The 27,898-nt window shown below is 37.2% G+C and overlaps 1 protein-coding gene across 2 annotated transcripts; it reads left to right on the top strand.

Annotated features, from left to right (window-relative positions):
- Positions 1 to 1,443: 1,443 nt before the first annotated feature.
- On the top strand, positions 1,444 to 27,858 carry sntb2 (syntrophin, beta 2). Of its 2 annotated transcripts, XM_067379132.1 has the most exons (8): positions 1,444 to 2,199; positions 12,560 to 12,761; positions 13,160 to 13,367; positions 17,784 to 17,926; positions 18,094 to 18,290; positions 19,202 to 19,380; positions 24,603 to 24,682; positions 24,988 to 27,858. In XM_067379132.1, exons 1-7 carry the CDS (start codon positions 1,653 to 1,655, stop codon positions 24,678 to 24,680), a joined length of 1,554 nt encoding a protein of 517 aa, XP_067235233.1. In that variant the 5' UTR covers positions 1,444 to 1,652; the 3' UTR covers positions 24,681 to 24,682; positions 24,988 to 27,858. The 2 variants fall into 2 exon arrangements, with proteins under 2 accessions (XP_067235233.1, XP_067235232.1); XM_067379131.1 differs by lacking the exon at positions 24,603 to 24,682.
- Positions 27,859 to 27,898: the final 40 nt, after the last annotated feature.

Here is a 27,898-nt window from a genome sequence, read left to right as displayed (position 1 = left end):
ATAACTTTGATTGTGTTTGACTAAAAGAAGATAGTCATATACACATGGATTAAGGGTGAGTAAATCATGGGATAATTTTCACTTTTGGGTGAACTATCCCTTTAAAGTCCAACACACAGCTGCAATCGGATCTGTCCAATTCGTGAATAAATTGTTCGGAGCAATTTGAGAACTGATTGCATTGAAAAGAATCAGTTCATTCAGGAATCGGATATTGCTATTGCGTCTTGGAGCAGATGAAGATTTCTTCATTTCAAAATAATGAGGAACAACTGTTTTTTTTAGGAAATGTAGTGGAGTAAAAAATACAACATTATGCTTTAGAATTTAGTGAAGTAAAAGTTTCTCAAAATAAAAATACTTTTTAAAATAATATAGTTAGCCACAAATTAATCATAGTTTTACTACACTATCCATAGTTTGACCATATTTGTAGTAAAACTGTGGTTATCAAATGGTAATCAATCCGCCAAAGAAATATGCTACACTTTTACTATATAAAAAGGGTGTAATTAAGTACAGCAAAGAAGTAAAAATACTTTGTTACTGTCCACCACCGCTGACTGTAATATGTTCAAATTCTGTACATGGGTTTTATTAAAAAGTTGAGGTGAGCCATTCAGAGTATGGATAACACTTTAAAGCAAATGAGAAGAGTCAATATTATTTAGAGCTGACACATATGTGTTACATTGACCAGTAGATTGACCAAACATTAGACTTTAACACAACAAAGCATAATTTCCTTCCATTACAGATAGAAATCAATAGTGATTATGACTGGTTTTAGTGTGAAGAGGAAATAATTATTTAATTCTCAATTTAATCACAAATATCTATGTACATCCAGATATATTTACATATTGAGATTTGGCACTAAAATGTAATTAGATTAAAAATGCTGTAAAATAGCTAATATAGTCAGCATCAATCTGTGACAACCTTATTGTAGACCTACTAATGCCTAATAAATAATAAATTGCTCTGCAACACGTGTGTTAGGCTAATGAATTCTATTGCTTGGCAGATTAATTATTTATTTGGTGCATTATTTATTCTTTATTTATTTATTTATTTATTTTTCATTACTAAAACACTATAGTGTGTTTTACCCTATAAGTATTTGTGTCGTTTTATAAAAAAAAAAGAAAAAAAAAAAAAGATTTGAATTAAATTAATAATCAATGAGAGAGGCGGGGATTAAAAAAAGTTTTACTTTTCTACCCATACTAAAAGTAAAACGCACATATTAAATAAAGAACTAAATCCACTAAACACAGTGATTTAACCATAATAAAGCGGCATTGTTTTCACCTTCGTGTCTGAACCTCTTAAATCTCTGCACGCACAAACTCGAGTGGCTTGTTGTGCTTTCGTGGGGAGGGAAAAGAAATAGTTTTTAATCCCCGCCCCTCTCATGAATAATTAATCACGTAAATCGAATGGTTATCTCCGCCGTCCGATCTAAGGATGTTTTTATTTTTATAGTTTCTTCGTGCTGCGATCGCAAATCCAACCCGCTGCAGAAATATACCGATGTTTTAACTTATTAACCGACATTAAATCTGCTCCTTTCGCTTCCTCTGGGGAAATGTGCGTGTAAGTGGGTGTGTCGAGTGAGTTTAAACTTTATGATGAGTTAAAGTTTGATCATGGCCGTGTGGACCCGCGCGGAAAAACAGGGTCATCTGGACCTGCTGTTGAGTGATCGCTGGGTTCGGGTCTCCGCGGAGCTCACACGGGACACTCTCACACTGACGGCGGAGGGCGAACCGAGCGGGCCCGCAGGCTATTCGGAGCACAACTCTCATTTAAGGAACGGCGTTTCCAATGGCAACGAACAGAACCGAGATGTTTATCACAGCCGCGGGCAATATGACAGTCCGGGTCGGGTCAACGGGACGGGCTCAGACTCAGAATCTAGTGGTTATTGTGACCCGGCGGGGCCGGAGGGGGTTCGGAGGGTCCGTATAGTCAAGCAGGAGTCCGGCGGACTGGGGATCAGTATTAAAGGGGGACGGGAGAACCGCATGCCCATCCTCATATCAAAGATCTTCCCCGGTTTAGCGGCGGATCAGAGTCGAGCTCTGCGTGTCGGCGACGCGATCCTGTCCGTCAACGGCAGCGACCTCCGCGATGCCACGCACGACGCGGCGGTGCAGGCGCTGAAGAAGGCTGGGAAGGAGGTGACGCTGGAGGGTAAGACGATCACTCGAGCCGCGGGGATTCTGCAGGCCCGCACAAAGCGTTTGATAATGACACAGTTGATTATTTTGTTGATTTCAAACTGTTTTTCAGCTAGTAAACAGTAGTTCATTTGGCATTTACTCTTTTTTTTTTAAAAGATAATTCAGGTTGATATGAGGTCCGAGTTACATTAACATATGAAAATCATTTGCAGAAGTAATAATGAAACTTACAGAAGTGCATGAATGTTTTCTGGTAATAAGCAAACCATCTATCTTGCTCCAATAGCAGATATTTATTAATGTTTCTCCAGAAATCACAGGTGAATGTGTGGGAATGGGATAAAGAGAGAGACTGATGGATAGACAGTTACAGTTTGTTACTGTACTTGCTTGGCTATCAACCATTTATTTTTTTGTGAAGACATCTCTGTTTCTTTTATTTATGAATGTGTCCTTGTTGTAATCTTTAACCAAAAACCATAACATTAATTTTGTTTGCAATACCAACTTTTTACAATCCAATCAATTCTTGATGGACAAAATCAGGTTCAAACTACTTAATGCTTTTTGTTGTTGTTGTTGTTGTTTGTTTCTGGAAACATGGACATTGACAGATTCCATGAATCAATTAGATTTCAAAATCACAAGCTCTTGATTCATTTTGATTTGATTTGTTTGGATGTATACACGATACAGTGATCAGTATTTCTTAAAGGGTTGGTTCACCCAAAAATGAAATTTCTGTCATTTATTAATCACCCTCATGCCGTTCCACACCCGTAAGACCTTCGTTCATCTTTGGAACACAAATTAAGATATTTTTGTTGAAATCCGATGGCTCAGTGAGGCCTGCATAGGGAGCAATGACATTTCCTCTCTCAAGATCCATTAATGTACTAAAAACATATTTAAATCAGTTCATGTGAGTACAGTGGTTCAATATTAATATTATAAAGTGACAAGAATATTTTTGGTGCGCCAAAAAAAAAAGACTTATATCGCGATGGCCGATTTCAAAACACAGCTTCATGAAGCTTCGGAGCGTTATGAATCATCATGTCGAATCAGTGGTTTCACAACAAACTCTGATTAAACATGTTCAGTCGGGTGAAAACAAACTCCGACCAACAGAAACAGATGCCGACAGGGGTATCACACTAGCTGCGTCTCATTTCGGAGGCTGCGTCCTGATCCAGCAAACTCCAACAGATGTGTTTGTTGGAGTTTATCTGTTTGGTGTGAACTGGCCTTTAAAGGAACACTCCACTTTTTTTGAAAATAGGCTCATTTTCCATCTCCCCTAGAGTTAAACAGTTGAGTTTTACCGTTTTTGAATCCATTCAGCCGATCTCCAGGTCTGGCGGTACCACGTTTAGCATAGCTTAGCATAGTTAATTGAATCTGATTTTGAAAGAGTTTTGTGACCGGCTCTGCGTAAAATCATTGCACCTGCTGCACCCATGGTACGGCAGCAAAGTTCCTTGAGTATTACGCTGAAAAGAGAGTATAGTTCTTAGCCATATCGGCCTAAAAAATCTAAACTTTTTTATTTTCCGTCAGTCTTAGTACACGATGTAACTACAGAAGAGTCAAGTTTTATGTAGGAAAAATATCGAAACTCTTGGGTTATTTTTGAGCGAGATGTTAACGGTCTAATCAGATTCAATGAACTATGCTAAGCTATGCTAAAAGTGGTACCGCCAGACCCGGAGATCGGCTGAATGGATTCGAAAATGGTAAAACTCTAGGGGAGTTGGAAAATGAGCCTGTTTTCAAAACAAGTGGAGTTTTCCTTTAACTTTAGCCACATTCGTTGTGGAACTTGCTAACTAGCACATTATTAGGAAAGGTGTTTTGCAAAGATTCATAAAAAAACCTATAACGTTTCTCACATCTTCTGGAGGTACTGATCCATCCTTCAGGAACTTTTTAGCAAAACATAAACTTTTTAGCACAGACATAAACACATATAGGTAGATCCGGGGGCATATTCCCTTCAAAAACAAAATTAAGCCACTGTGTCTTTAGCGGCTCAGATGTCGAGAGTAAAGGACGACTGCTATGTTCATTCTTATGTCCAATAACAAAAGTTTAGGAGACATTCTTGTCTACACCTTCGTGGCATCGAAACAATGGCGGACTGTTTACAGCTCACTTAGGGCAGGTCTATGCTAAAACGCCAGTGTCCGTCAACAGTCATGGGAGGGGCCTGTGCAAATTTCCGTCATTTTGCCAAGAATCTGTGAATGGCTCGATCTGACAAAGTGCTTATTATTTGTAGGGATTAAAAAAAAAACACTGGGTGTTTTTTTTATTCTTATAGGGTGGTTGTGTAGACACACTGCCAACACACATTTATGTCCGAACACCATGTAAAAGTGAATTTTGCATCTGATGTTCCCTTTTTAAGAACAAGCAGAAGAGATGCCGGTTTCTCCGGTAGTGGGGGGAACTAATGTGCAAATGGCTCATTGGCTGATGCACATCTATTACGTCTGTTTTGATTTCAGCAAATCGGTTCGAGAGAACGTTGACAGCGTGATTTAATATTCATGAACCCAGCAGCCCAACAATATCTTAAGCACCACCACCAGTTCAAAGTTCAGTTAAAATGACAAATATGCATTCTTGTTTACCAATTTTTAGTTCTAGTTAATAAAGTTTTATCATTAAATAGTGCTTGATTATCATAATATCATAATATAATGTTTGATTGTGTGATGTTAAGAGCTTTGACGTTTTATAAAGATAAACTGATTTGGTAGAATGATGTATAATATACATATATAATAGTATATCAGTCGACTACACTAAAAAATGTACTGGCCAATGGCAATTCTTTTTCCAGGGTGTGCGTAGAGGGTTGAAGGAAAAATCATCTTTAGTCTCACCAGTAATTTTGTAAAGTATAGCCTACATATTCATTCCAAATCAAATAGACCACCACTGTTCAACACACTCATTGATCTACAGCGCTGCTGAATCTCCTGCATCATGATGAGAGATGTGGAGACTGACAGTCAAATATGTGGAGCAGTGCCGCATGAGATGGGCAAGGCTCGCACATACATTATCCTCTGTGGCACTGGCCTAATTAAAATGAGAACTATATTTGATGGTCCTGGTGGATCTAATGAGATGGCTTAGAAATGATCCCATGATGCTGCACAATACCAGTACTGGAATATTCCACTGAAAACCTGAGAAAGATATACAACATCAAGATGTTGTGTGACACTAAGGTGAAGCGGCAATGAGTGGTTAAGTCAGCTGTGATTGGTGAAGGTGATAAGATGATGAAGGAACAGTGAAGAGAAATTTATTCAGCCATAACTAGCAGCTTGCAATAAAGACAATTTTGCAATTTTTTATGACATGCTCACTCTCTATCCTGGTGTAAAGAGCCATGCTTAGTGGTGAAATGTTGGTAGTTCAAGAATTTTGAAGGGTTTGAAACTGCAACTTTTTTTTTTCTTTTTTTTTTTTTTAACCTGACCATAGCTTTTGAAAGTTTTTGAAACAATTGTGAAGTACATTGCTCGGTGTAAATGAGTACACCCCCTTTAAAAAGTAACATTTTAAACAATATCTCAATGAACACAAAAACAATTTCCTAAATGTTGACAAGACTAAGTTTTATAAAACATCTGTATATATACAGATATCTTTGTCAGCATGGGCCCTGGAAAACTTTTTTGTGCCTGGGCTTTAGGAGAGGCTTCTTTTGTGGACGGCACCCATGCATGCCATTCCTCTGGAGTGTATGATGTATTGTGTCCTGGGAAATAGTCACCCAAGTTTGGCTTTCTACTTCTTTAGATAACTGTAGTGAACTTGCATGCTGATTTTCTTCAACCCTTCTCATCAGAAGACGCTCCTGTTGAGGTGTTAACTTCTGTACCACTTTTGCTACAGTATTCTGACTAATAAGTAAAGCTTTGCTGATCTTCTTGTAGCCTTCACCTTTCTGGTGTAAAGAAATTATTTCATTCTCAGGTCTTGTGACATTTCTCTTCCTTGTGGTGCCATTTCTGACAGCATGAAATGGGAAGGGGTTTTAACTCCCCTTTATAGTCAACTGTCTGCTGGACACTTGTGTAATGAAGTATTAGACTCGCCTGTGGTTGAATTCTTGTTAAATTAGACATTTTTAGTCTAAAATTTAGCTTTGCTCCAGAGACTTTCAGTGGGGTTTGCTCATTTTTGAATCACCCTAATTTGAGTAAAAAAGAAAATTTTGTTCTCTAAGTTATATTATTAACCTTACTTTCATGTTATAAGTTAAACAGATGCTATATAAAACTTAGTCTTGACAACATTTAGGAAATTGTTTTTGTGTTCACTGAGATATTGTTTCAAAGTTTACTTTTCAAAGGGGGTGTACTCATTTACGCTGAGCACTGTAACTTTCTTTTTGCTTAAAAATTATAATTCCTCAGTAACTCTTGTGTTGCCAGAAATTGGCCACTATTATTAAAAGTAAATGACTTTGTCAGTGTAAATCGCTGTCAGTGTGAATGCCCATTAAAGAAGAATTTAGGGAAATTATCCATCTAATGCAGTTAAACACCAGAATGTTGATGCTTGAAAAAAGCACATACAGCAACCATTATTATTGTCCTGCACATACTTTCACTCGTTCATCCTTCCAAACTGAATTCCTCAAACACTTCTGGCCCAGCCAAGTGTTTTTCAGCTCAAGTATCATTAAGAAAATGTGTGTGTGTGTGTGTGTGTGTGTGTGTGTGTGTGTGTGTGTGTGTGTGTGTGTGTGTGTGTGTGTGTGTTTTCTTCATACAGTTCTGAACTGCTCAAACTTCTGTAACAATTAGTTAAATGTGTCTGCTTGAAACATCTAAATATAATGTAAGTATTTTAAGTAGGTAATTGATTTCAGTGTGGCTTTTGGATCTTCCTGTTAAATGTTAAGCTTTCCAAGGCATGCAAACACACAAAAACACAGCTGTACTTTACATCATAAAAATAACTACAAAAAAGTAAGAATGTACTTGTAACTTCAAGTACATTCTATGAAAAGTATCCAAGTAAGCAGTTAGTTATTTTTTAGGGAGTAACACAATATTGTAACACATTAATTTTAAAACTGAACCCAACCTTGAATATTTTTGCCTAATATCATTATTAATAAAGGATTAGTTCACTTTCAAATGTAAATTAGCCCAAGCTTTACTCACCCTCAAGCCATCCTAGATGTATATGACTTTCTTCTTTCTGATGAACACATAATAATAGAAATATTAATAAATATCCTGATGCATCCAAGCTTCATAATGCCAGTGAACTCATGATAATGAGCAGTTCAAAAATCTTACGCTACGTCCTATGAATTTACGAAAAGAGCTTAACCGACATGACGCCAGTTTATGCTTTCATTGTAACTTCAATACGGAAGGCGGTTTGGCAGAAGCTAGATATTTTACTTCATAACTTGTTAAATATGGATTTTTTCGCTTCGCTTCAGAAGGCCTTTATTAACCCCCTCAGAGCCGTGTGGAGTATGTTTATGATGGATGGATGGATGTGGCACTTTCTTTAGCTCATACTCGTGACCCCTGTTCACTGCCATTATAAAGCTCGGATGCGTCAACAATATGATCTGACATTGTTTCACCAAACTACTTCTCACTCACTGTTTAGTGGATTTTTTCTCTCCAAACATCCCTGTCATTCTTTTTTCACAGCTTGATAGTGTTGTTTATTTTCTTTTTCTCATTCATGCATATTTCTTTAGCACTCTAATATGTCAATAAACTAAGCAGTAGCAAAGTCCCTTTAAGACTTAATTTGACTCAGCGGCCATCTTTGAAATGCCTCTCGGACATGAAAGTGCAACTCCTATTTCTTTGAATGGAGAAATATCAAATTCTCAAACTGTTTGCCAAGCTTACGATTCAATTTCATATTTAAAATCGCCAATGAAATCTGACAACAATTGACTAATCTAAATGCTTGAATCCTGACAAACTACATCAAGCTAATGCGCATGCACAGATCTAAGCGCACGTCTCAGAATACTGTTTCAATTGGTGCTTTCAAGTGATGTCGGAAAGACTGAATTTACAAGCTGAATGCTCATGAAGTTTGGGATTTTTTTTTTTTTAAGACCCAATCTGTATGAGTTGGGGCGTCAGTGAGAAACATGGCAGAATACCACAATACTTAAAGGTAGGGGTGTGACGAGACGGGTATCTCACGAGATGAGACTCGAGATTGAGTTCACGAGACGAGACAAGATTTTTACACACTATTTTTAAGAAATCCTCAATGGCAAAATACATGACTAGAAAAAATATTCTGCAGGTGTATTTGAAATGTTTTCACTAATCATCTTGTAATGAATGTCATTTCAGTTCTACTTTCTGAGTATGAATTATCATATGCAGTAAAAGACAACAATACTGAAGTACTGTAAAAGGTTTTGCCACTAACTCAACTGACTGACTTCTCTTCTGTTTGATTTCAGTCTCTTCAGACCTTACTGTGATGATTTATGAACTTCTACAACTTCTGACCTCCTAACTGAACTCCTTTCCACAAACTGATCATAGAAATAAAAACAGTATAATTAAAAATGGTAACACTTTACAATAAGGTCTCATTTATTAACTTTAATGTATTAACCAACATCAACTAACAATGAGCAATATATTTGCTACAGTATTTATTAATCTTTGTTAGTTAATAAAAATAGTAATTCATTGTTAGTTCATGATAGTTCACAGTGCATTAACTAATGTTAACAAATGAAACCTTATTGTTTGTGCTTAATAAGATTAAGAGAAAACTGTTATTCATTTTCATGGTAACACTTTACAATAAGTGCAACCATAATCGCACTCTCTCAATATTCAAAGTGCAAATAAAACCAAATTTTTCTTTGATACAGAGCTGAGAGATGGTTACAACTGCACTGCCCAGCCTAAAATAGCTTTCATATTGAGAGATATCTGTATTCATCAGGGAGCCGCTTTCAAAATGCGGGGTATCGGTCTTTGTCAGGTGACGTCACACTCGTGAAAACCGAAGTGCATTATGGGTGTCGCCGCCATTTCTGAGGTATCCAAACAATCTCTGTATCAGTGCAGAGTTGTTTCTTCTTTGGCTACTTTTCATTGTAAAAATGGCACACTTTTGTTGTGTGAAAAGCTGCAATAATATGTCCCACGATAGAAAATGTCAAAAACTTTACTACGAGATTAGATTTAGTCGGTTTCCTACTTGAAAAAAGGCTGTACGGAGAGTATGTAGAGGCAATAACAGGCGCTGGATCGCATGGGTTGCCGCGGTGAGACATCACTTTCGTCAAGATATCTCCATTCATGTATGTTTGCTTTCTACATTTCACAAAGGTAAGTTAGAGGTTTCTGTTTTCTAAAGTAGAAAACGTTATAGCAACGCATTGTTTTGGATTGTATGTGCTATGAAACAAGTCAATTTAAACTGAATCCCTTTACTTGAATATGTCTACATTTTTTCTTAATTTTGCTACAGCATTTTTATACTTAAGGTACGACATTTTTGCTCTGTATCCATATACTGATTCTTATTTTCTGACTACTTTTTACAGCTGTGGTCTGTGGACCTTTTCATTTCATTGCAGATCAGCCTGCTTAAAGATTATGGAGACTGACCCCAACTGGACACCATCCCTCCCTACATTAAGGCCACATCAGCATTAAACACAGGCTGTGTCTCAATCAGCTCCCTAGTTCATTAGTTAGGGCACTGATCAGGACGGTCTCAGTCACAAAATTTGTATACACAATATACTGATTCAAGAGCTCAGAGCTGATTGAGATGCACACACAGACGTAAGGAAAAACAATCCAGTCAGCTACTTCGGTAAAGTTGGTTTTATATTTGCACATTCAGACTTCTGATAAATTGAGACTTTCCAATAAATATGCAATAAATTAATGTTTGCGAATTTTAAGCAGCGACATGATATTGACAACCAACGATTGTCAACTTATAACATTTTTCACAGTCGATCAAAATAGGCAAGTATTGTTTAATGACATATTTACTTGTGAATGTCCACTGAATGTCCAGTGTAGTGTGATTAACAAGGCTATTGAATACGGATGTGCGAATATAAAACCAACTTTACCCAAGTCAGTCAGCTAACACTATGGTCCATCAGGCTGGAGAGAGTGATCATCTTCACACTGAGAAGATGCAGGAGGCTGGAGGAGATGGTGATCTGCATGTGCAGAAGTAAACCGACTTGATATGTACAGGATGTCTGATGTTTGTTTTGGAGATGATGTTAATGTACTATACGGGTCTGCCAAACCTGGGAACCTTTATGGCGTTATTACAATTTTTTTTTTTTTTTTTTTTTTTGTGCCTCTGCGCATGTTTGAATCTTTTGTAGAATTGTAGTGTAAAAATGTGCTGATGCTTTATCCAGTCTTGCATGAACAATAAAGCATGTATAATAAAATTTTTCAGGGTGATTTGTAGATTTATGTTATATGCACTTATAGTATTAATAGGATAATTAATAATATACACAATCTATAAATCAGATATTTAACTTGCATGACATATCTTTGTTTTTATTATTATTAAGGCTTTTGGACAAAAAAAAAAGACTCATAATGTCATTGACCCAGACAACACAGGTAGATGGAGGACAATAATTTACAAATTATTTTGGCTCTAAAAGGTATACTATATCAGAATGTACTATAATAAAATACACTATTAAATTCTACATACATCTCTGATGATGCCTTGTTTATTGGAACAATGTTTATAGTGTTATACATTGGTTTATGTACTTAATGCAATAAAGAAAAAAAAATGCATGAAAAAAAGGGTAGTATTAGTTCAAAATTCTTCCTGATAACACTAAACCATCCTTAATCATGTATTTGTTATATACGGTAGTTAACACATCATCATCATTATCGTTACTATACTGTTATCGCAGTCCTTCCTTCAGAACATAAATAAATCCTGCACCCATTAGTGAAATATCTGTGAGCTTCGAGGGATTTATAGTTTTTAAATTGTTCACTATGCGTTTATGCCATAAACAAGACAGTTAACAATATTTAAGTATGATGATTTAGGTAGCAATGCGGGGTCAGTAGCACTCCAACTTACTGCAGTCAGTTCGTACAGATCTATGTTATGAATGGATGGAAATTTCTCCAAATAACGGTCCCTGGCATCTTTGGTGAGTTTATCGCGATATGAAATTTTAACTTTGTTCTTGTGCTTTTTCATATTTGCGAGTTATATGCTTGTTATCTCAACTCGTGTAATCTCTTTCATTCTCACAGTCAGCAGGGATACCACAAATATGGCGCCGCGGTGACGTCACACACAACAAAATCACGTGTCTGACAAAGACCGATTGAGATCGCGTTTGAATGCGCGCTCACGTTTGCTTTCACTTTCAGCGATCGCGCGTAACTATGTAAATATGGAGCAGCGGCATCCGTTATCCAACTGAATTAAATGTTTTTTTTGTTTTGTTTTTAAACACAAAGCAAATTGACAGTGGAGGTGTAATGTAAACGTAGCAGTGGCATATTCTTTCCTAATCATCCTAACCACTCTGTCATGGCAATATAACGAGACTACTTTTCGCCTCAACGAGAAATCTCGTCACATATTAGTCTCGCGAGATCTCGTCACACCCCTACTTAAAGGTATTTTGCAGTGGCATTGTCAATTTTTTCAGTTTACAGTGAAGTAAGCTAACTGCCTGCACAAAATATGGTAGCATTATAATATAACAATATAATATGTAAAAATAATGTTTACATTGGCTTCATTATTTAATTAAAAACATAAAAAAGCAAAAAACACCTGATGCACATTCTTTGTTCTTCATTTTCTATAAGTAGAAATGTTTTTTTTTTTTGGTAATTAATAAAGAAAAGGTACACCGCCATCTTACTCCAACAGAAGTGACTTGAACGCACCTGCTGTCATAAACACGTCTTCCCACCTTGTAAATACAAACTTCCCAGGAGGACTTGAGTGCACCGTATAGTAACCGGAGCTTCTAACGGCAGCTGCAGTAACACGGTGACTGTACCGATCAGTGATTGGCTCTTTTATTTAGAAGGCGGGACTTATTCCGCCATATTGCGCGTTGCACTTTCTCTCATTCAATTTCATAGTAATAGGAGTCTTTCTGTATATAAAGTCTTTGGCGGTAGCTACAATATGTTTACATAACGCAATAATCATGAAATGGATTAGTATGTGTTATTAGTCCTGGGCTGTACATTGCAACCTATGTGTGATGAAATGAGAGCCTTGTCATATTTTTTTGTTGATGTTTCTGATATTGAATTCTCAGTTAAGGCTGTATGTTTTGTGTGCAGTGAAGTACATCAGAGAGGTGTCTCCACTCTTCAAGAAGTCCTCTATGAGTGCAGATCTGCCTTGGGATGGACGTCTTCAGTCTCCAAACCTCAGCAGCAGCGATGAGTCACCCAAGAGCGGCGTAACTCGTGACAGAAAGGTCATCCCGCTCAAAATGAGCTTCATCAGCCGAAACCTCACCATGCCTGACCTGGAAAACAGGTGTGTGTACATGTGTGTGGGTGTGTAATGTTTCAGAAGTAACCAAAAGCAGCATTTTTCTCCTGAGGTTGGCTGTCATTGTACCTTTGAGACATTTAGATTTGAATCTGATGAAAACATATCTAGGTCATGTTTCACCCCAAAATCAACACTGGCTTGCTGTGAATTATTAGTTCAACCAAATATTAATCATGATATTGCAATAATGACACTATCTGCTAATTACGATAAAAATGAAATAAATACAAATTATTTGAAGAAGTAACTCTGGTATTATTTTGTAAATTCAAAAAGTAAAATGATACTTCACTCATTACTTTCAAGAAGTGCTGATTATATAATTACTAATCCCAGAACTGGAATGATAAATGTTTTCAGCAATGCTTTGTTTCGTTCAGATTGTTGGAGCTTCACTCTCCGGACGGCCAGCACACTGTGGTGTTGCGGTGTAAAGACGGGGCCACTGCTCACTCCTGGTTCACGGCCATTCACACAAATGTTGCTGCCCTATTGCCACAGATGCTAGCCCATATCAACTCCTTCTTGAGCAACCCTAGCGCCAACACACACTGCACGCTCAAACACATCGGCTGGCTGGCAGAGCAGGTATCTCAAACACACACCCACAGACACCGAATGACTCATGCATTCTGAGGTCACGACATGCAGCTCCCAAAACATGTGAAGTAAATGGGTCACTTTACATATATGAACAGTCAATGCATCAAAAGAAGCAACAGCAAATAACATTTTATTCTAGCTTGATTTTTTTACAATATAATATAATATAATATAATATATAACATTTTGAAGCTGAGAAAATCTGGTTTTATCTTGTATGGATTCGGAACGATGATCAAAACATATGCTGTGACTCAATTCGCCTACTTATACCACGCCCTAAAAGTATGTACTGTTTTTATGAAGGAAAAAGTACATACTTTTGAGTGTGTAGCAGAAGACGAGTAGGCAAGCTTTAGGACATACTACTTCATCATAACTGCGTCTTTAACAGACAGCTCAGGGCTAAATGCTAAGATTTTTTTCTACTGGCCTGGTCGGGCCAGTGGTTCAAATTTTTTCTTGCCCTGCCAAAATGTATAAAAAAAATCAAAAAAATGTATAAAAGTAAAAGACAAGAAAATGGGCCTATAAAATAAGTATAGTTACCGTTTTTGTTGTCTTTGTTACATTTAACCTCAATAAACAGGGTTACGACACCAAAAGCTACTAGATTAACTTATTTTAAATATTGTTCGACAAATAAACAGTAAGTAACAAAATAGTAAATAATCAAATTACGAGTAATAGCACAAAAAAATACAACAGAACAAGCATATAAATGAAATAAATGGTGCTTTTCAAGTTTTTCATGTTTAAATGGGAGATTTTCAGGTACTGAAATTGTAATCTAATGTATAACTATATAACTATAGAATAGATTAAACTTTATTAAAGTTATTCAGTCAAGAGCAGTTACAGATAATAAGGAAAAAAAAAAAAAAAAACGTTAAATACTGTTATTTGAAGTTATTAAAAAAATTAAGACACTTAAACTGTGAAATTAAACCCGCCAGTAGGTGGCAGTGAATCACTGTTAATGAGCGAATCATTGAGATTCAACCGATTCATTCAAATGGCTGATTCATTCAGGAAGTGTTGCTCAGAGACGCAAAACAATGCTGTCTACTTTGGAACTATTTTTGTTGGCGAAATAGAGCGAAACAGACTATTTGGTGTCTGAAATGTAAGTCACTTGATATGAAGTTCTTGTTCATTAAACTGTACGCTGAATAAAATCAATATCACATTTGGAATCATGCTAATATTTGGAGAAAAATTACGCTCTTTGTGTAATACTGGTTAACTATATTACATTATATAAATTACATTTTTGCCCCTTATCTTGAATTCTGGGGCATTCTAAAGGCATTTCAATAGACTAAATCATGCAGTGAAAGCCTGGAATCTAAATATGCAAGCGCACTAGTCTAACGTACTAGACTACGTCATGTAGTGCATGAGTGCACTCAATGAGTGTTTGTGTGTTTTTTTTTGTAAAGTGAGGGACATACTCCATAATATCAGATCGTTAAATCAACAATTACGATTTAATATATGATATATATAATGCACACCCAACATCACTGGCCCGATCGAGCAAGTCACCGTGTCGTCTACCGTCCCGAGCGTCATTTACACTGGTCCCGGGTCATCGGGCAGTCCTTGTTTTCGAGCCCTGCAGCTCCGTTGCTTGATTACATGCAACCTGTCAGTGTTTAAACCTCCCTCTCAGTCATCTTGTCATGCCACATTCAATTTAATTTAATTTCCTTCCGTATCAGAGAGAAATGTAGTCTCACGCTGATCTGCCAGTCGTGGTCTTTCATGCGGTGAACTCTCCTCATGTGTTTGCAATTTGTGTAATTATGCTTTTAAAAGTCAATGACCAAACGTATCATTACAAAAGTTCACAATGCTGTTGCAGATGAAATATAATGTGGATAACATTGACTAAATAGCTTTTCATCAAGTTAGATACTGATAATGATTTAATGATTTAGCTCCAACCCATTTTCAGTGCCTGGACTTTAAAGGGCGACTACTACTACTACTACTTCTTCCTTGTGTGTATTCTACATAGTGACGATGCAAGCTGCCTCTAAAAACACCAACGGAGAAGAAGAAAAACATAGTGATGAAGCGCGTTCTGTAGAGCAGTTTGTCCATTTAGGGCAGGGGTAGGCAAGTTCAGTCCTAGAGAGCCGCTGTCCTGCTGAGTTTAGCTCCAACCTTAATCAAACACACCTGAACAAGCTAATAAAGCTCTTCAGGATTACTAAGGCTATAGACAGCTGAAGGTTTTTTTTTCAGGGTTGGAGCTAATCTCTGCAGGACAGCAGCTTTCTAGGACCGAACTTGCCTACCCTTGATTTAGGGCTACTGTAGAAACATGCCGGCGAAAAATGGCGACTCTAACATGTAAGGTGACCCGCATTGTATGTAGATATAAATGGCTCATTCTATCTTAAAATAAAATCATAACGGTTCATTATGTAGGGTCTTTATACACCGCTGAAAACATAGTTATGTATATTATATTGCATTTCTGTCAATAAATCCTCCTAAATATTACACACTGGACCTTTTAAGGACTACAACAAACAGCTGGTAGGGACTACATTGAGCTTCTTCCCTAGTTGGTGACATCACTAACCCTAAAATGTACATAAACCCCGCCTCCGAGATAACACAACAAAGGGGGTGAGGCCATGTTGGGCTGCTTTAGAGAAGAGGAAGAGTTGTTGTAGTAGAGTGTTGTTGTCATGCCGTCATTTTACGCCGGACTGCTTCACAAACGAGGGTCAATACAACGCTCGATTTGCACAAAAGATGAACATGACGGCACATGCTTGTGAATGAGTTGAATCAACTCTCATTCTGGCTGCGTGAGATTCTCCAGCTTTGTTGTTGTTGAGCACCTGAAGCGTGAGCTGTTAAAGCTCCGCCCTTTTCTGGAAAGTGGGCCGGGAGCAGCAGCTCATTTTAATTTAAAGGGACTTGCACCCAAATAGGGGCAAATTTGACAAGCTATAATAAATGATCTGTGGGTTATTTTGACCTGAAACTTCAGACACATTCTGGGACACCACAGACTTATATTAAATCTTGTGAAAGATGCATTATAAGTCCCCTTTTAAAGGTGCCCTAGAACCAGTTTTTACAAGATGTAATATGTCTAAGGTGTCCCCTGAATGTGTCTGTGAAGTTTCAGCTCAAAATACCCCATATATTTTTTTTTAATTAATTTTTTTTAACTGCCTATTTTGGGGCATGATTAACTATGCACCGATTTAACGTGCGGCCCCTTTAAATCACGCGCTCCCTGCCCCCCAAGCTCTCGACTATAAAACAGTGTATTTACAAAGTTCACACAGCTAATATAACCCTCAAATGGATCTTTACAAGATGTTCATCATGCATGCTGCATGCATGTGTCGGATCATGTGAGTGTAGTATTTATTTGGATGTTTACATTTGATTCTGAATGAGTTTGATAGTGCTCCGTGGCTAACGGGCTAAAGCTAACATTACACACTGTTGGAGAGATTTATAAAGAATGAAGTTGTGTTTATGCATTATAATTATTATAATTATTATGATCTTGTCTCCGTTAATGCAGTAAGAAACGATGGTAACTTTAACCACATTTAACAGTACATCAGCAACATGCTAACAAAACATTTAGAAAGACAATTTACAAATATCACTAAAAATATCATGATATCATGGATCATGTCAGTTATTATTGTTTCATCTGCCATTTTTTGCTATTGTTCTTTCTTGCTTACCTAGTCGGATGATTCAGCTGTGCACATCCAGACGTTAATACTGGCTGCTCTTGTCTGATGCCTTGAACATGGGCTGGCATATGCAAATATTGGGGGCGTACATATTAATGATCCCGACTGTTATGTAACACTCGGTGTTATGTTGAGATTCGCCTATTTTTCGGAGGTCTTTTAAACAAATGAGATTTACACAAGAAGGAGGAAACAATGGAGTTTGAGACTCACTGTATGTGAGTACTGAACTCTTGTTATTCAACTATGCCACCTTTAATTAAATTGCAGCCTTTTGCGATAAGGGCACTAATCCATATCACATTTTCAATTTTAGTTTGTTTGACATATTTTGCCAGAGCAATGATGCAAAACACTACATTAGAGACCTTTTAATGTTATTATGAGAAGTTTAAAAAAATATTAGACTGTGTTGAGTCACCTGAGTGTATCTAATGAATGGGAAACACTGGTGTGTATGCAGGTAAAGCTGGATACACTGTACTTGTATATCCAAATTTTTGTAGAAAGCTGTGCGATGATATATTTGCCTATAGTAATGTTCCAAGCGAGACAGTTCCAAGCCTGTATAGTTTCCAGCATTAGTTGTTTTTAGATGTTTTTGTTCCTTTCCATGTGTGGATTATGAACTCAGTGGCTGATTGTTGTTTGTGTTTAGCTTGATCTGGATGGTGGGCGGCATCAGTACAGACGAGTCGTCATGGCGCTCACAGAGAAAGACATCTTGCTGTTCCAGTCGGTGCCGTGGACGTACGAGAGCTGGACCTCTCCTCTCTTAACACACCCACTACTCGCCACAAGGTAAAACTCCAGCTTGAGCAAAGTTTTAATCATTCATAATGTAGAGTTTCCACCCTCTCTGTGACCCTTCCATTTAAACAGGCTGCTTAACATCTTAAAAAAATATCTTTTTTGAATAAACTCAACCTGTTCTACCTTGCCTGTTTTGTATTTGGTTGTGTCTATAGGCTTGTTCACTCGGGCAGCGTCCGCAGTTCTCCGGCTCTGGGTGGAGATTTGGTGTTCGCTACACGTACAGGCACAGGTCGAGGGATCGAGTCTCATGTGTTTCGCGTGGAGACACACTGGGATCTGTCCACATGGACACGTGCTCTGGTGCAGGGCGGACATTCGGCTGCTGAGCTCATCAAAGAGGTTTCCATAGGTGTGTGTTTGTGAATATACAAAGAAGACAGGAATCTACCCTTCACTAAGACCCGCCTTAAAAACCTTACTGGCCAGTCCTACCTTAGCAAACATGGTCATTCCTGTATTATCATTAGACAAATTTGTATTGTTTTTTTTTTTCATTATGCAAGTCCATAGAATTCATAATTTTAAAGTCAGTATGAAATGAAAATTCACCCTATCGATTTTCTAAATGCATGTTATAGATCTAATGGTTAACGATTAATATAAGTTTCCTTTTTTTATTTCAACCTCATAACTGTCTTCTGGTGACACATGCAGGACTTCTCCAATCAGTTAGTTCACTTAAACCCCGCCCCCTGCAAGCCTGTGTTCATTTGCCTCAGACCCACATCTTAACATCCAATCAACAACCGTCTTGGGTGAAATGTTAATAGGTTAATGTTTATTTATTTAGTTTTGATTGTGGTTCTGATGCTACATATTTCACAGTACCATATCATACTAATTACAATGAAATGCAGTTTTTAATCACAATACTTTGTCATTTAACAATTAATTAATGAATTAATTAAAAGTCAGAATGCTTTTAAGGATTAATTAATTAAAATGTACTTTTAATGTTGTACACACTGAATGAATATTAATCTTACAAGAAACAGAATATATTCTGACTTTTTGTTCATTGAAAAGTCCAATTTCAACACTTGTTACACTGTCTGAGTAACCATGAGCTTAGCAAAGGGACACCTGAGTGGAAAGCTGGATTGAGAGATCTTATTTTCCTCTGTGTGGTGTGGAACAATAGCTGGCTGGAGGAAATGTTGGAAATGTTCAGTGTTTTCCTTCCTGAGTTCCAGCCAGCACATAAAATATAAAGTCACATTAATTCACCCATCTGTGTGTATGTTTGTCTGCACTCCTCAGGCTGTGTGTTGAACAGACAGGATGTTCGTCTGATTCTGCATTATGACAGAGGTTTCACTGTGACACGGGAATCTGGCGAACCTGTGCTGTTTCACTTCCCCTATGAGCGGCTCAAGATGTCTGCAGATGATGGAGTCAGGAACCTTTACCTGGATTTTGGTGCTCCAGAGGGCGAAATGGTATGACATAATAATATTTACCTGTGATGATGTCGTCAAATGGGCATACAATTCTGAAGGCCTTAATGTCATTATGAATGAAAGTCTTTTACGATGTATGCACATTCATACACACACACACACTACTATTGTTAAAGTTTTCACTTATGCCCACCAAGGCTGCATTTATTTGATCACAAATACAGTGAACACTGTAATATTGTTTAATCTGTATAAAACTGTTTTCTATTTGAAAATATAGTAAACTAATTTATATCCAGTGATCAAAGCTGAATTTTCAGCATCATTACTCCAGTCTTCAGTGTCACATGATCCTTCAGAAATCATTTTAATATGCTGATTTGCTGCTCAAGAAGATTGTCAGTGTTGAAAACAGTTGTGCTGTTTAATATTTGTATGGAAACCATGATACACTGCCATTCAAAAGTTTGGAGTAAACAAGATTTAAAAAATAATACTTTTATTCAGCAAGGGTGCATTAAAATGGACAAAAATGACAGTAAAGACATTTATAATGTTACAGAAGATTTCTATTTCAAATAAATGCTGTTCTTTTGAACTTTCTATTAATCAAAGACTCCTGTAAAAAATAGATAATGGTTTATGAAAATTAAGCAGCAAAAACTGTTTTCAACATATTCATAATAAGAGCCATTATTAATAATTAAAGGGTTGGTTCACCCAAAAATGAAAATTCTGTCATTTATTACTCACCCTCATGTCGTTCCACACCCTTAAGACCTTCGTTCATCTTCAGAACACAAATTAAGATATTTTAGTTGAAATCCAATGGCTCTGTGATGCCTTCATAGGGAGCAATGACATTTCCTCTCTCAAGATCCATTAATGTACTAAAAACTATTTAAATCTGTTCATGTTAGTACAGTGGTTCAATATTAATATTTTAAAGTGACGAGAATATTTTTGGTGTGCCAAAAAAACAAAATAACACTGCGACAGGAGTGTTACAGGATGCGACAGAGAGAAAAGACGCGATTGTATGACGTGTTAGTATGTCCCAAAGCTTGTCTACTCTTTTACTACACACTCAAAAGTAAGTACTTTTTGTTCACATAAAGAGTACATGCTTTTAGGGCGTAGTATAAGTAGGCGAATTGGAATGCAGCAATAGCCTCTTATCCATTTTGACATGCTCTTTGTGAAATTAATTTGTGCGTTATTTGAGAACGGTTTGTTTTATCAAAAAGCTTTTGATAGCTTTTTGGCAGCATGCTCTGGAGTTGATTTGAGCCAATTTTGGTGGAAAAATGGATGAACCGGATATCAATCTAGGATAAATTCGAAAAAGTAGGTAATTGGAAAAAACAAAATTCAGAGGAAATCACAGGGGGAAAAAATTGTTTCTAGCCCCAAATTATTAGCATAAACATGGGAACTACTTTGGACAGTTGGTGGCGCTTGAGGGATTGAGTTAGAGACTTCAAATTTGCCATGGTTAATATTTATACTGTCCTCTATCATGTGATCATTATTTACACTATATGGTCAAAAGTATTGGGCCACACCTCTTAATGATCTGATTCAGTGGTTTCAACCAAACCCATTGCCTGTGGTGCTGGGATGGGGTGCCACTTTTGCAATAAGTCAGTTCATGAAATTTCATCCCTGCTAGATATTCCACGGTCAAATGTAAGTGGTATTATAGGAAAGTGGAAGCATTTAGGAACAGCAGCAACTCGGCCACAAAGCGGAAGACCATATAAAGTCACAGAGCGAACGGGTCACTGAGTGCTGAGGCACATGGTGCGCAAAAGTCACCAAAACTCTGCTGATTCCACAGCTGAAGAGATCCATAATATCAGCACAGAAACTGTGTGGCGGGAGCTTCACAGAGTGGGTTTCACATCATCAAGTTCAATACCAAGTGTCACTGGACTCTGGAGCAGTGGAAACGTGTTTGAATGAATGACGAATCATGCTTCTCTATTTGGCAGTCTGATGGGCATGCCTTGGTTTGACGGATGCCAGAAAAACGTTACCAGCCTGACTGCACTGTGCCAACTGTAAAGGAGGGATAATGATATAGGGCTGTTTTCAGGGGTTGGGTTAGGACCCTTTCTTCCAGTAAAGAGAACATTTTAATGTTTCAGCATACCAAGACATTTTGTGTGCACAAAGCAATGTCCATAAAGACATGGTTGGATGAGTTTGGTGTGAAAGAACCTGACTGGACAGCACAGAGCCCTGACCTCAATCCCATTAAAACATCTTTGGGATGCACTGGAATGAAGATTGCAAGCCAGGCCTTTTCATCAAACATCAGTGCCTGACCTCACAAATGCTCTACTAGATAAAAGGGCAAAAATTCACATAGAAACAAGCTTTCCCAGAAGAGTGGAAGCTTTTATAAGCTGCAAAGAGGGTAAAAAATCCATATAAATAATGTCAAATTATTTTGAATGCAATGTCAATAAAGGGTTAGTTCACCAAAAATGAAAATGATGTCATTTATTACTTACCCTCATGTACACCTGTAAGACCTTCGTTCATCTTCGGAACACAAATTAAGATATTGTTGATGAAATCCGATGGCTCAGTGAGGCGTCTATTGAGAGCAAAGCCATTTAAACTCTCAATGTCCATAAAGGTACTCAAAACATATTTGAAACAGTTCATGTGGGTTCAGTGCTTCTATCTTAAAATTATAAAGCGATAAGAATACTTTTTGTGCACCAAAAAAAAACCAAAATAACGACTTTTCATATATAATGATATAATCATCTATATGGGCCGATTTCAAAACACTGCTTTATGAAGCTTCTGAGCTTTATGAATCTTTTAGTGATTCAGATCTCCTATCAAACAGCTAAACTGCTGAAATCACGTGACTTTGGCATTCTGATTCACTGATTCGATTTGTAAAGCTCTGAAGCAGCATTTTGAAATCAGCCCATATAGATATTGTTGAAAAGTCTTTACTTTTTGTGTGCCAAAAAACTAAATATTCTAGTCGCTTTATAATATTTGCTTTATACATATCTAATGATGGGCGATTTCTTTTGTTTTGAATCAGTGGTTCGGATCATGTGTCAAAATGCTGAAATCACGTGACTTTGTGTTCTGAAGATGAACAAAAGTCTTATGGGTGTAGAACGACATGAGGGGGAGTAATAAATGACAGAATTTCCATTTTTGGGTGAACTAACCCTTTACAGTCCCTGTTGGTGTGATGGTCAGGTGTCCAAATACTTTTGTTTGTATGGACTTATAATCAACATTTCAAATTAGATGATTCTCATGTCATAGGATGCCATAGGACAATTTCAAATCAATGTGAAGATATAATTTGCAGCTCAAGAGTTTATTAATCTGAAGCATATATCTTAAAGGGGTGGTTGATCATGATTTCACTTTTTTTAAAACTTAAGTTAGTGTGTAATGTTGCTGTTTGAGCATAAACAACATCTACAAAGTTACAATGCTCAAAGCTATATTGCCAAAAGTATTGGGAGAAGCTTCAGCATACCAAGACATTTTGGACAATTTCATGCTCCCAACTTTGTGGGAACAGTTTGGGGATGACCCCTTCTTGTTCCAACCTGACTGCACACCAGTGCACAAAGAAAGGTCCATAAAGACATGGATGAGCGAGTTTGGTGTGGAGGAACTTGACTGGCCTGGAGTCCTGACCTCACTGTGGGATGAATTAGAGCGGAGACTGTGAGCCAGGCCTCCTCGTCCAACATCACTGCCTGACCTCACAAATGCGCTTCTAGAAGAATGGTCACAAATTCACATAAACACACTCTTAAACCTTGTGGAAAGCCTTCAAGAGTTGAGGCTATTGTCGCTGCAAAGGATGGACAAACTCCATAACCCTACGGATTAAGAATGGGATGTCATTAAAGTTTGTGCAGGTGTCCCAAAACTTAGTGTATTTTCAATATAGTGTCTTTTCTTTAAAGAATTATCTGTTTAATGACTAAAACAAACAGCTGGTAGGGATTACAGCAAGCTTCTTCCAGCATTAGTGACATCGCTAACCCTGAAATTTACATAGACCCCGCCCCCGAGAACAAGCAACAAAGGGGGCGAGGTTATGTTGTGCTGCTTTAGAGAAGAGGAAGAGTTGTTGTAGTAGAGTGGTGTTATCATGTCGTCATTTTACGCCGGACTGCTTCACAAATGAGGATCAATTCAACGCTGGATTTGCACAAAAGATGAACATGACGGCACATGCTAGTGGATGAGTTGAATCAACTCCACAGCAACTACATCAATTTATCCACTAACCATTCAGAAACGTCCAGTTTCATTGTAAAAGTTGTAACTTCTTCCTGAGTCTCTCCATCAGTGTCGACTCCGGTTTGAACAATGTAAGGCTGAACACCGTTACTGATAATCCTCATTTTGGCTGCGTGAGATTCTCCAGCTTTGTTGTTGTTGAGCTGTTAAAGCTCCGCCCTCTTCTGGAAAGGGGGCGGGAGCAGCAGCTCATTTGCATTTAAAGGGACACACAAAAAAGGTGTTTGTGCTCACACCCAAATAGGGGCAAATTTGACAAGCTATAATAAATGATCTGTGGGGTATTTTGAGCTGAAACTTCACAGACACATTCTGGAGACACCAGAGACTTAGATTACATCTTGTGAAAGCGGCAATATAGGCCCCCTTTAAGGCCCTTTTTGTTTTTATCATTTATTTCTATAATGTGTAGCTTACTAACCAGGGCTTGACATTAAACTTTTTTGCTCACCAGCCTCTATGGCTAGTGGTTTTCCAAAGCCACTCAGCATTTTCACTGGCCACAATTTGCTGTTGGGAAATTTATACGATTAAAGTTGACTTTGGCATGCTTAAATTACTTGATTTTGAGTCATTTTCTTGATTTGCAACCCTTTCAAGCTTACAAATGCAGATTGACCACTCAAATCAAGACTACATTGTATATCAGCTGGCATGTACAGTTATTTTTGTTAGGCTATATAAAAAGAACAACGAAGCAAATTACAAATGTTCAGATACATAGGTTTATTTAACATGTATACATTTATTTACCATCTTTTGTTGTTTGATTAACATTAATGACCGACGGGTATTTTTTTGGGGGCTGCTGAATGCATGGATCTAATATACTGACACACATTCAGTTTTTACCCACCTGTTTACGTCCTCTTAAGCCATAACCGACTGTGTTCAAGCGAGATACTCCACACAATGGACGTTTTGATATCTATGTGTGCGTGTATTTGATTATTCAGGCACAAGGAGATCTGATCACGGGCGCGATCGACAGAGCGCTTCTGTTGTGTCATTCAGCGCAATCCTGCCTTCACTAACGGCAAGTTAATCGATAAAGAATTGTGATTGAATTGTAATTTTGTCATACGACGAGCTTGGCTACTTTTCATTTGGCTGTAAGCTGAAATTATATTCAACCCGCCAAAGTGGCTAGTAGGAGTGGCTGTCTTACCCGCCACAGCTGAAATCTACCCGCATTTGGCGGGTGTTAATGTCAAGCCCTACTACTAACCTTTAAAACAGTGTGTTTGTGTGAACTGTTGTGCTTAAACTCTAGTTTGAAATGTTTTGTAGAACTGAAACTAAAACCAAATAAACACTTTTTTCCCCTTTTCTCTTTTGTAGGTGTTTGAGCTTCACTCGGGGCCGAAGCCTGTGGTCTTTGTGCTTCATTCGTTTCTCTCAGCAAAACTGGCTCGTTTGGGACTGCTCACATAAAATCAACGTGAAATGATTGAGGTCCATTTATTTCATTGGTTTATTGACAGCTACTATTTTATTCAAGCAGTGTTTTCATAGTTCTACTTCTAGCTGTGTGTGTGTGTGTGTGTGTGTGTGTGTGTGTGTGTGTGTGTGTGTGTGTGTGTGTGTGTGTGTGTGTGTGTGTGTGCGTGTGTGCGTGTGTGCGTGTGTGCGTGTGTGCGTGTGTGCGTGCGTGTGTGCGTGTGGCTTTCTAAAGCAGAACACAATCTTATTTTCCTCTGATCAGGAACACCAGTCGTGCCTTCTCATCTAGAGCTTTTACAGCTATTTTTTCAGGCTTAATGTCACCATAAAGCTTTGCAAAATTACCAAAATGAACATTATTCTTTTATTATCTATGTTTGTTTTTCACGTAACTCTCCTGTATTTATGTTTATATGTATTGCATGGCAAAGACTGTTACATCTACGTGTTATAATAATCTTAATGAATGTCATTTGAATATGTTCATGCAAATATGGAGAAAATGAAGCTTTAAACGCATTCCCTCATGACTGACCAAAAGTAACCTCCCTAAAGCTTAACTTCTCCTCTAATAGGATTAATTGAGTTGAATCAATATAAAATGTAGGAATGTTTTATATCTGTTCTTTACATGTCATGAAAAATGTTTTCTTTTCTCATTTATGACCAAACCAGCTCCAGGCCTTGATTATTAATTTTTCTTTTTCTCTTCTTGATCCGCATTAGATAAGTGATTAGTCTTTATTACAGGATTCCCATCTCACTAGAAACCTGCAGATATCAGGGAATTTTCTGATTTCCGTGATTGGAAATGTGAAGAAAATTAATGAAAACAAAGAAATGATTTCTGTAGTAAAATACATTTTCTAGATATAATTAGCTCTTAAACAACTTAGCCTTTTGTGAGTACAATCTTTTATAAAACTATTTTTAATCGTCCAGTTATCACGTGAGACTGAAAAAGTGGTGGAAATTCATTGGTCAGAAGGTGTGGGGACCATGTTATTAGCACTGAAGTGTGGTTTGCTTTGGCAAATTCGCTTTGTCTATCAGTAATATCAATTATAGCATCAGTATATTCTTTATTAACATATTAGCTCTTTATATAATGCACGTAATGCAAACCGAGTTTGAGCACATTATCTTCTACAGTAACCGATCTTTTCAGCCATCAGACTTCAATCACAGACACCACAGTTTAAGAGTTTGGTAGATTGAGGCAGTACTGAAAACATTCCCTTAAAGGATTAGTCCACTTTTAAATTAAATTTTCCTGATCATTTACTCACCACCATATCATTCAAGATGATCATGTCCTTCTTTCTTCAGTCAAAAAAATTTAAGGTTTTTGATGAAAACATTCCATGATTATTCTCCTTATAGTGGACTTCAATGGCCTCCAGACAGTTGAAGGTCAAAATTACAGTTTCAATGCAGCTTCAAAGGGCTTTAAACGATACCAGACGAGGAATAAGGGTCTTATCTAGCGAAACGATCAGTCATTTTCAACAACAACAAAAAAAAAAAAGTAAATTATATACGTTTTAACCATAAATGCTCATCTTGAACTAGCTCTCTTCTTCGTCTCTATTAGAATTCCGGCAGTGTAGACACTGCTAAGTGTATTACTGCCCTCAACAGGTTAAAGTTTGAACTAAATTGTCATATACAATATGCTAGTGCAAGTATATAACAATTAGTTCAAACTTTGACCTGTGGAGTGCAGTAATACACTATGGATAAAAAGTATATAATTTTTTTTTTTTTTTTTCGTTAGATAAGACCCTTATTCCTCGTCTGGTATCGTTTAATGCCCTTTGAAGCTGCACTAAAACTATAATTTTGGAGGCCACTGAAGTCCACTATATGGAGAATAATCCTGGAATGTTTTCATCAAAAACCTTAATTTCTTTTCAACTGAAGAAAGAAAGACATCTTGGATGACATGGGGGTGAGTAAATTATCAGGACAATTTTGTTTGAAAGTGAACTAATCCTTTAAAAGATTCAGTATTAGCATGCACAATGGAAGCAGTATGATTTGTAGGAAAAAAATGACAATATATGACAATGTGTGGAAGTTATAACGGATAAGATTGTATAAATCCCTCATAACCATTGCACGAGGTTAACAGAAGCAATATTTTAGCGTTTAAGTGCCCTTAAACTTTTATAGTCTATTGTACGTACTAATACAATAAATATATTTGAAAATGAGTTTTTATTCACATGGAGACCTTCTTGGTTTCTTCTAAAAGTGTCTATTAAAATGTGATGGCTGTAATTATTGATTATTCTTTCCCTCTCTGAGGTTGGTGATCCGTCATGCCACATTATGTTCAGTAATGTTGCGATATCAGACCTCTTACTGAGACCCATTGCAGTGTGCATTTGTCTTAACTATGAAACTGTGTTAAAAAACACTTGGCCAGGTTAATAAATTGCACTTGTGTAAGTGATCTGTTTGGACTGGTCATCAGCCTGATATTTGACATGACCAATGCTTCAGACTATGAATGTACTTTATAAACCCATAGAAACATGCCTCGTTTCTTTTTTTTCTTTTTTTTTTTGTTCAGTGTTTTGAGTTAATCGCTTATTTTGATGAGGAAATGTTTAAACCAAAGTTCACTTGTGGCAGCTTGCAGTACACAATCAAATGCAAAAATGCTATTTTGTTTGTACGTGTATGATAACTCAAAGCCTGTAACCAGAAGCTATGCATTATGTCTGTATGTAAATGTCCTATATAAATAAAACATATTAATTAAACGAGTGTTCTATTATTATACTATATTACTCAAATGTGG

The sequence above is a fragment of the Chanodichthys erythropterus genome, chromosome 24 (genome assembly GCF_024489055.1).
Source record: "Chanodichthys erythropterus isolate Z2021 chromosome 24, ASM2448905v1, whole genome shotgun sequence".
NCBI lineage: Eukaryota > Metazoa > Chordata > Actinopteri > Cypriniformes > Xenocyprididae > Chanodichthys > Chanodichthys erythropterus.
This window is presented reverse-complemented; position numbering and strand designations above follow the sequence as displayed.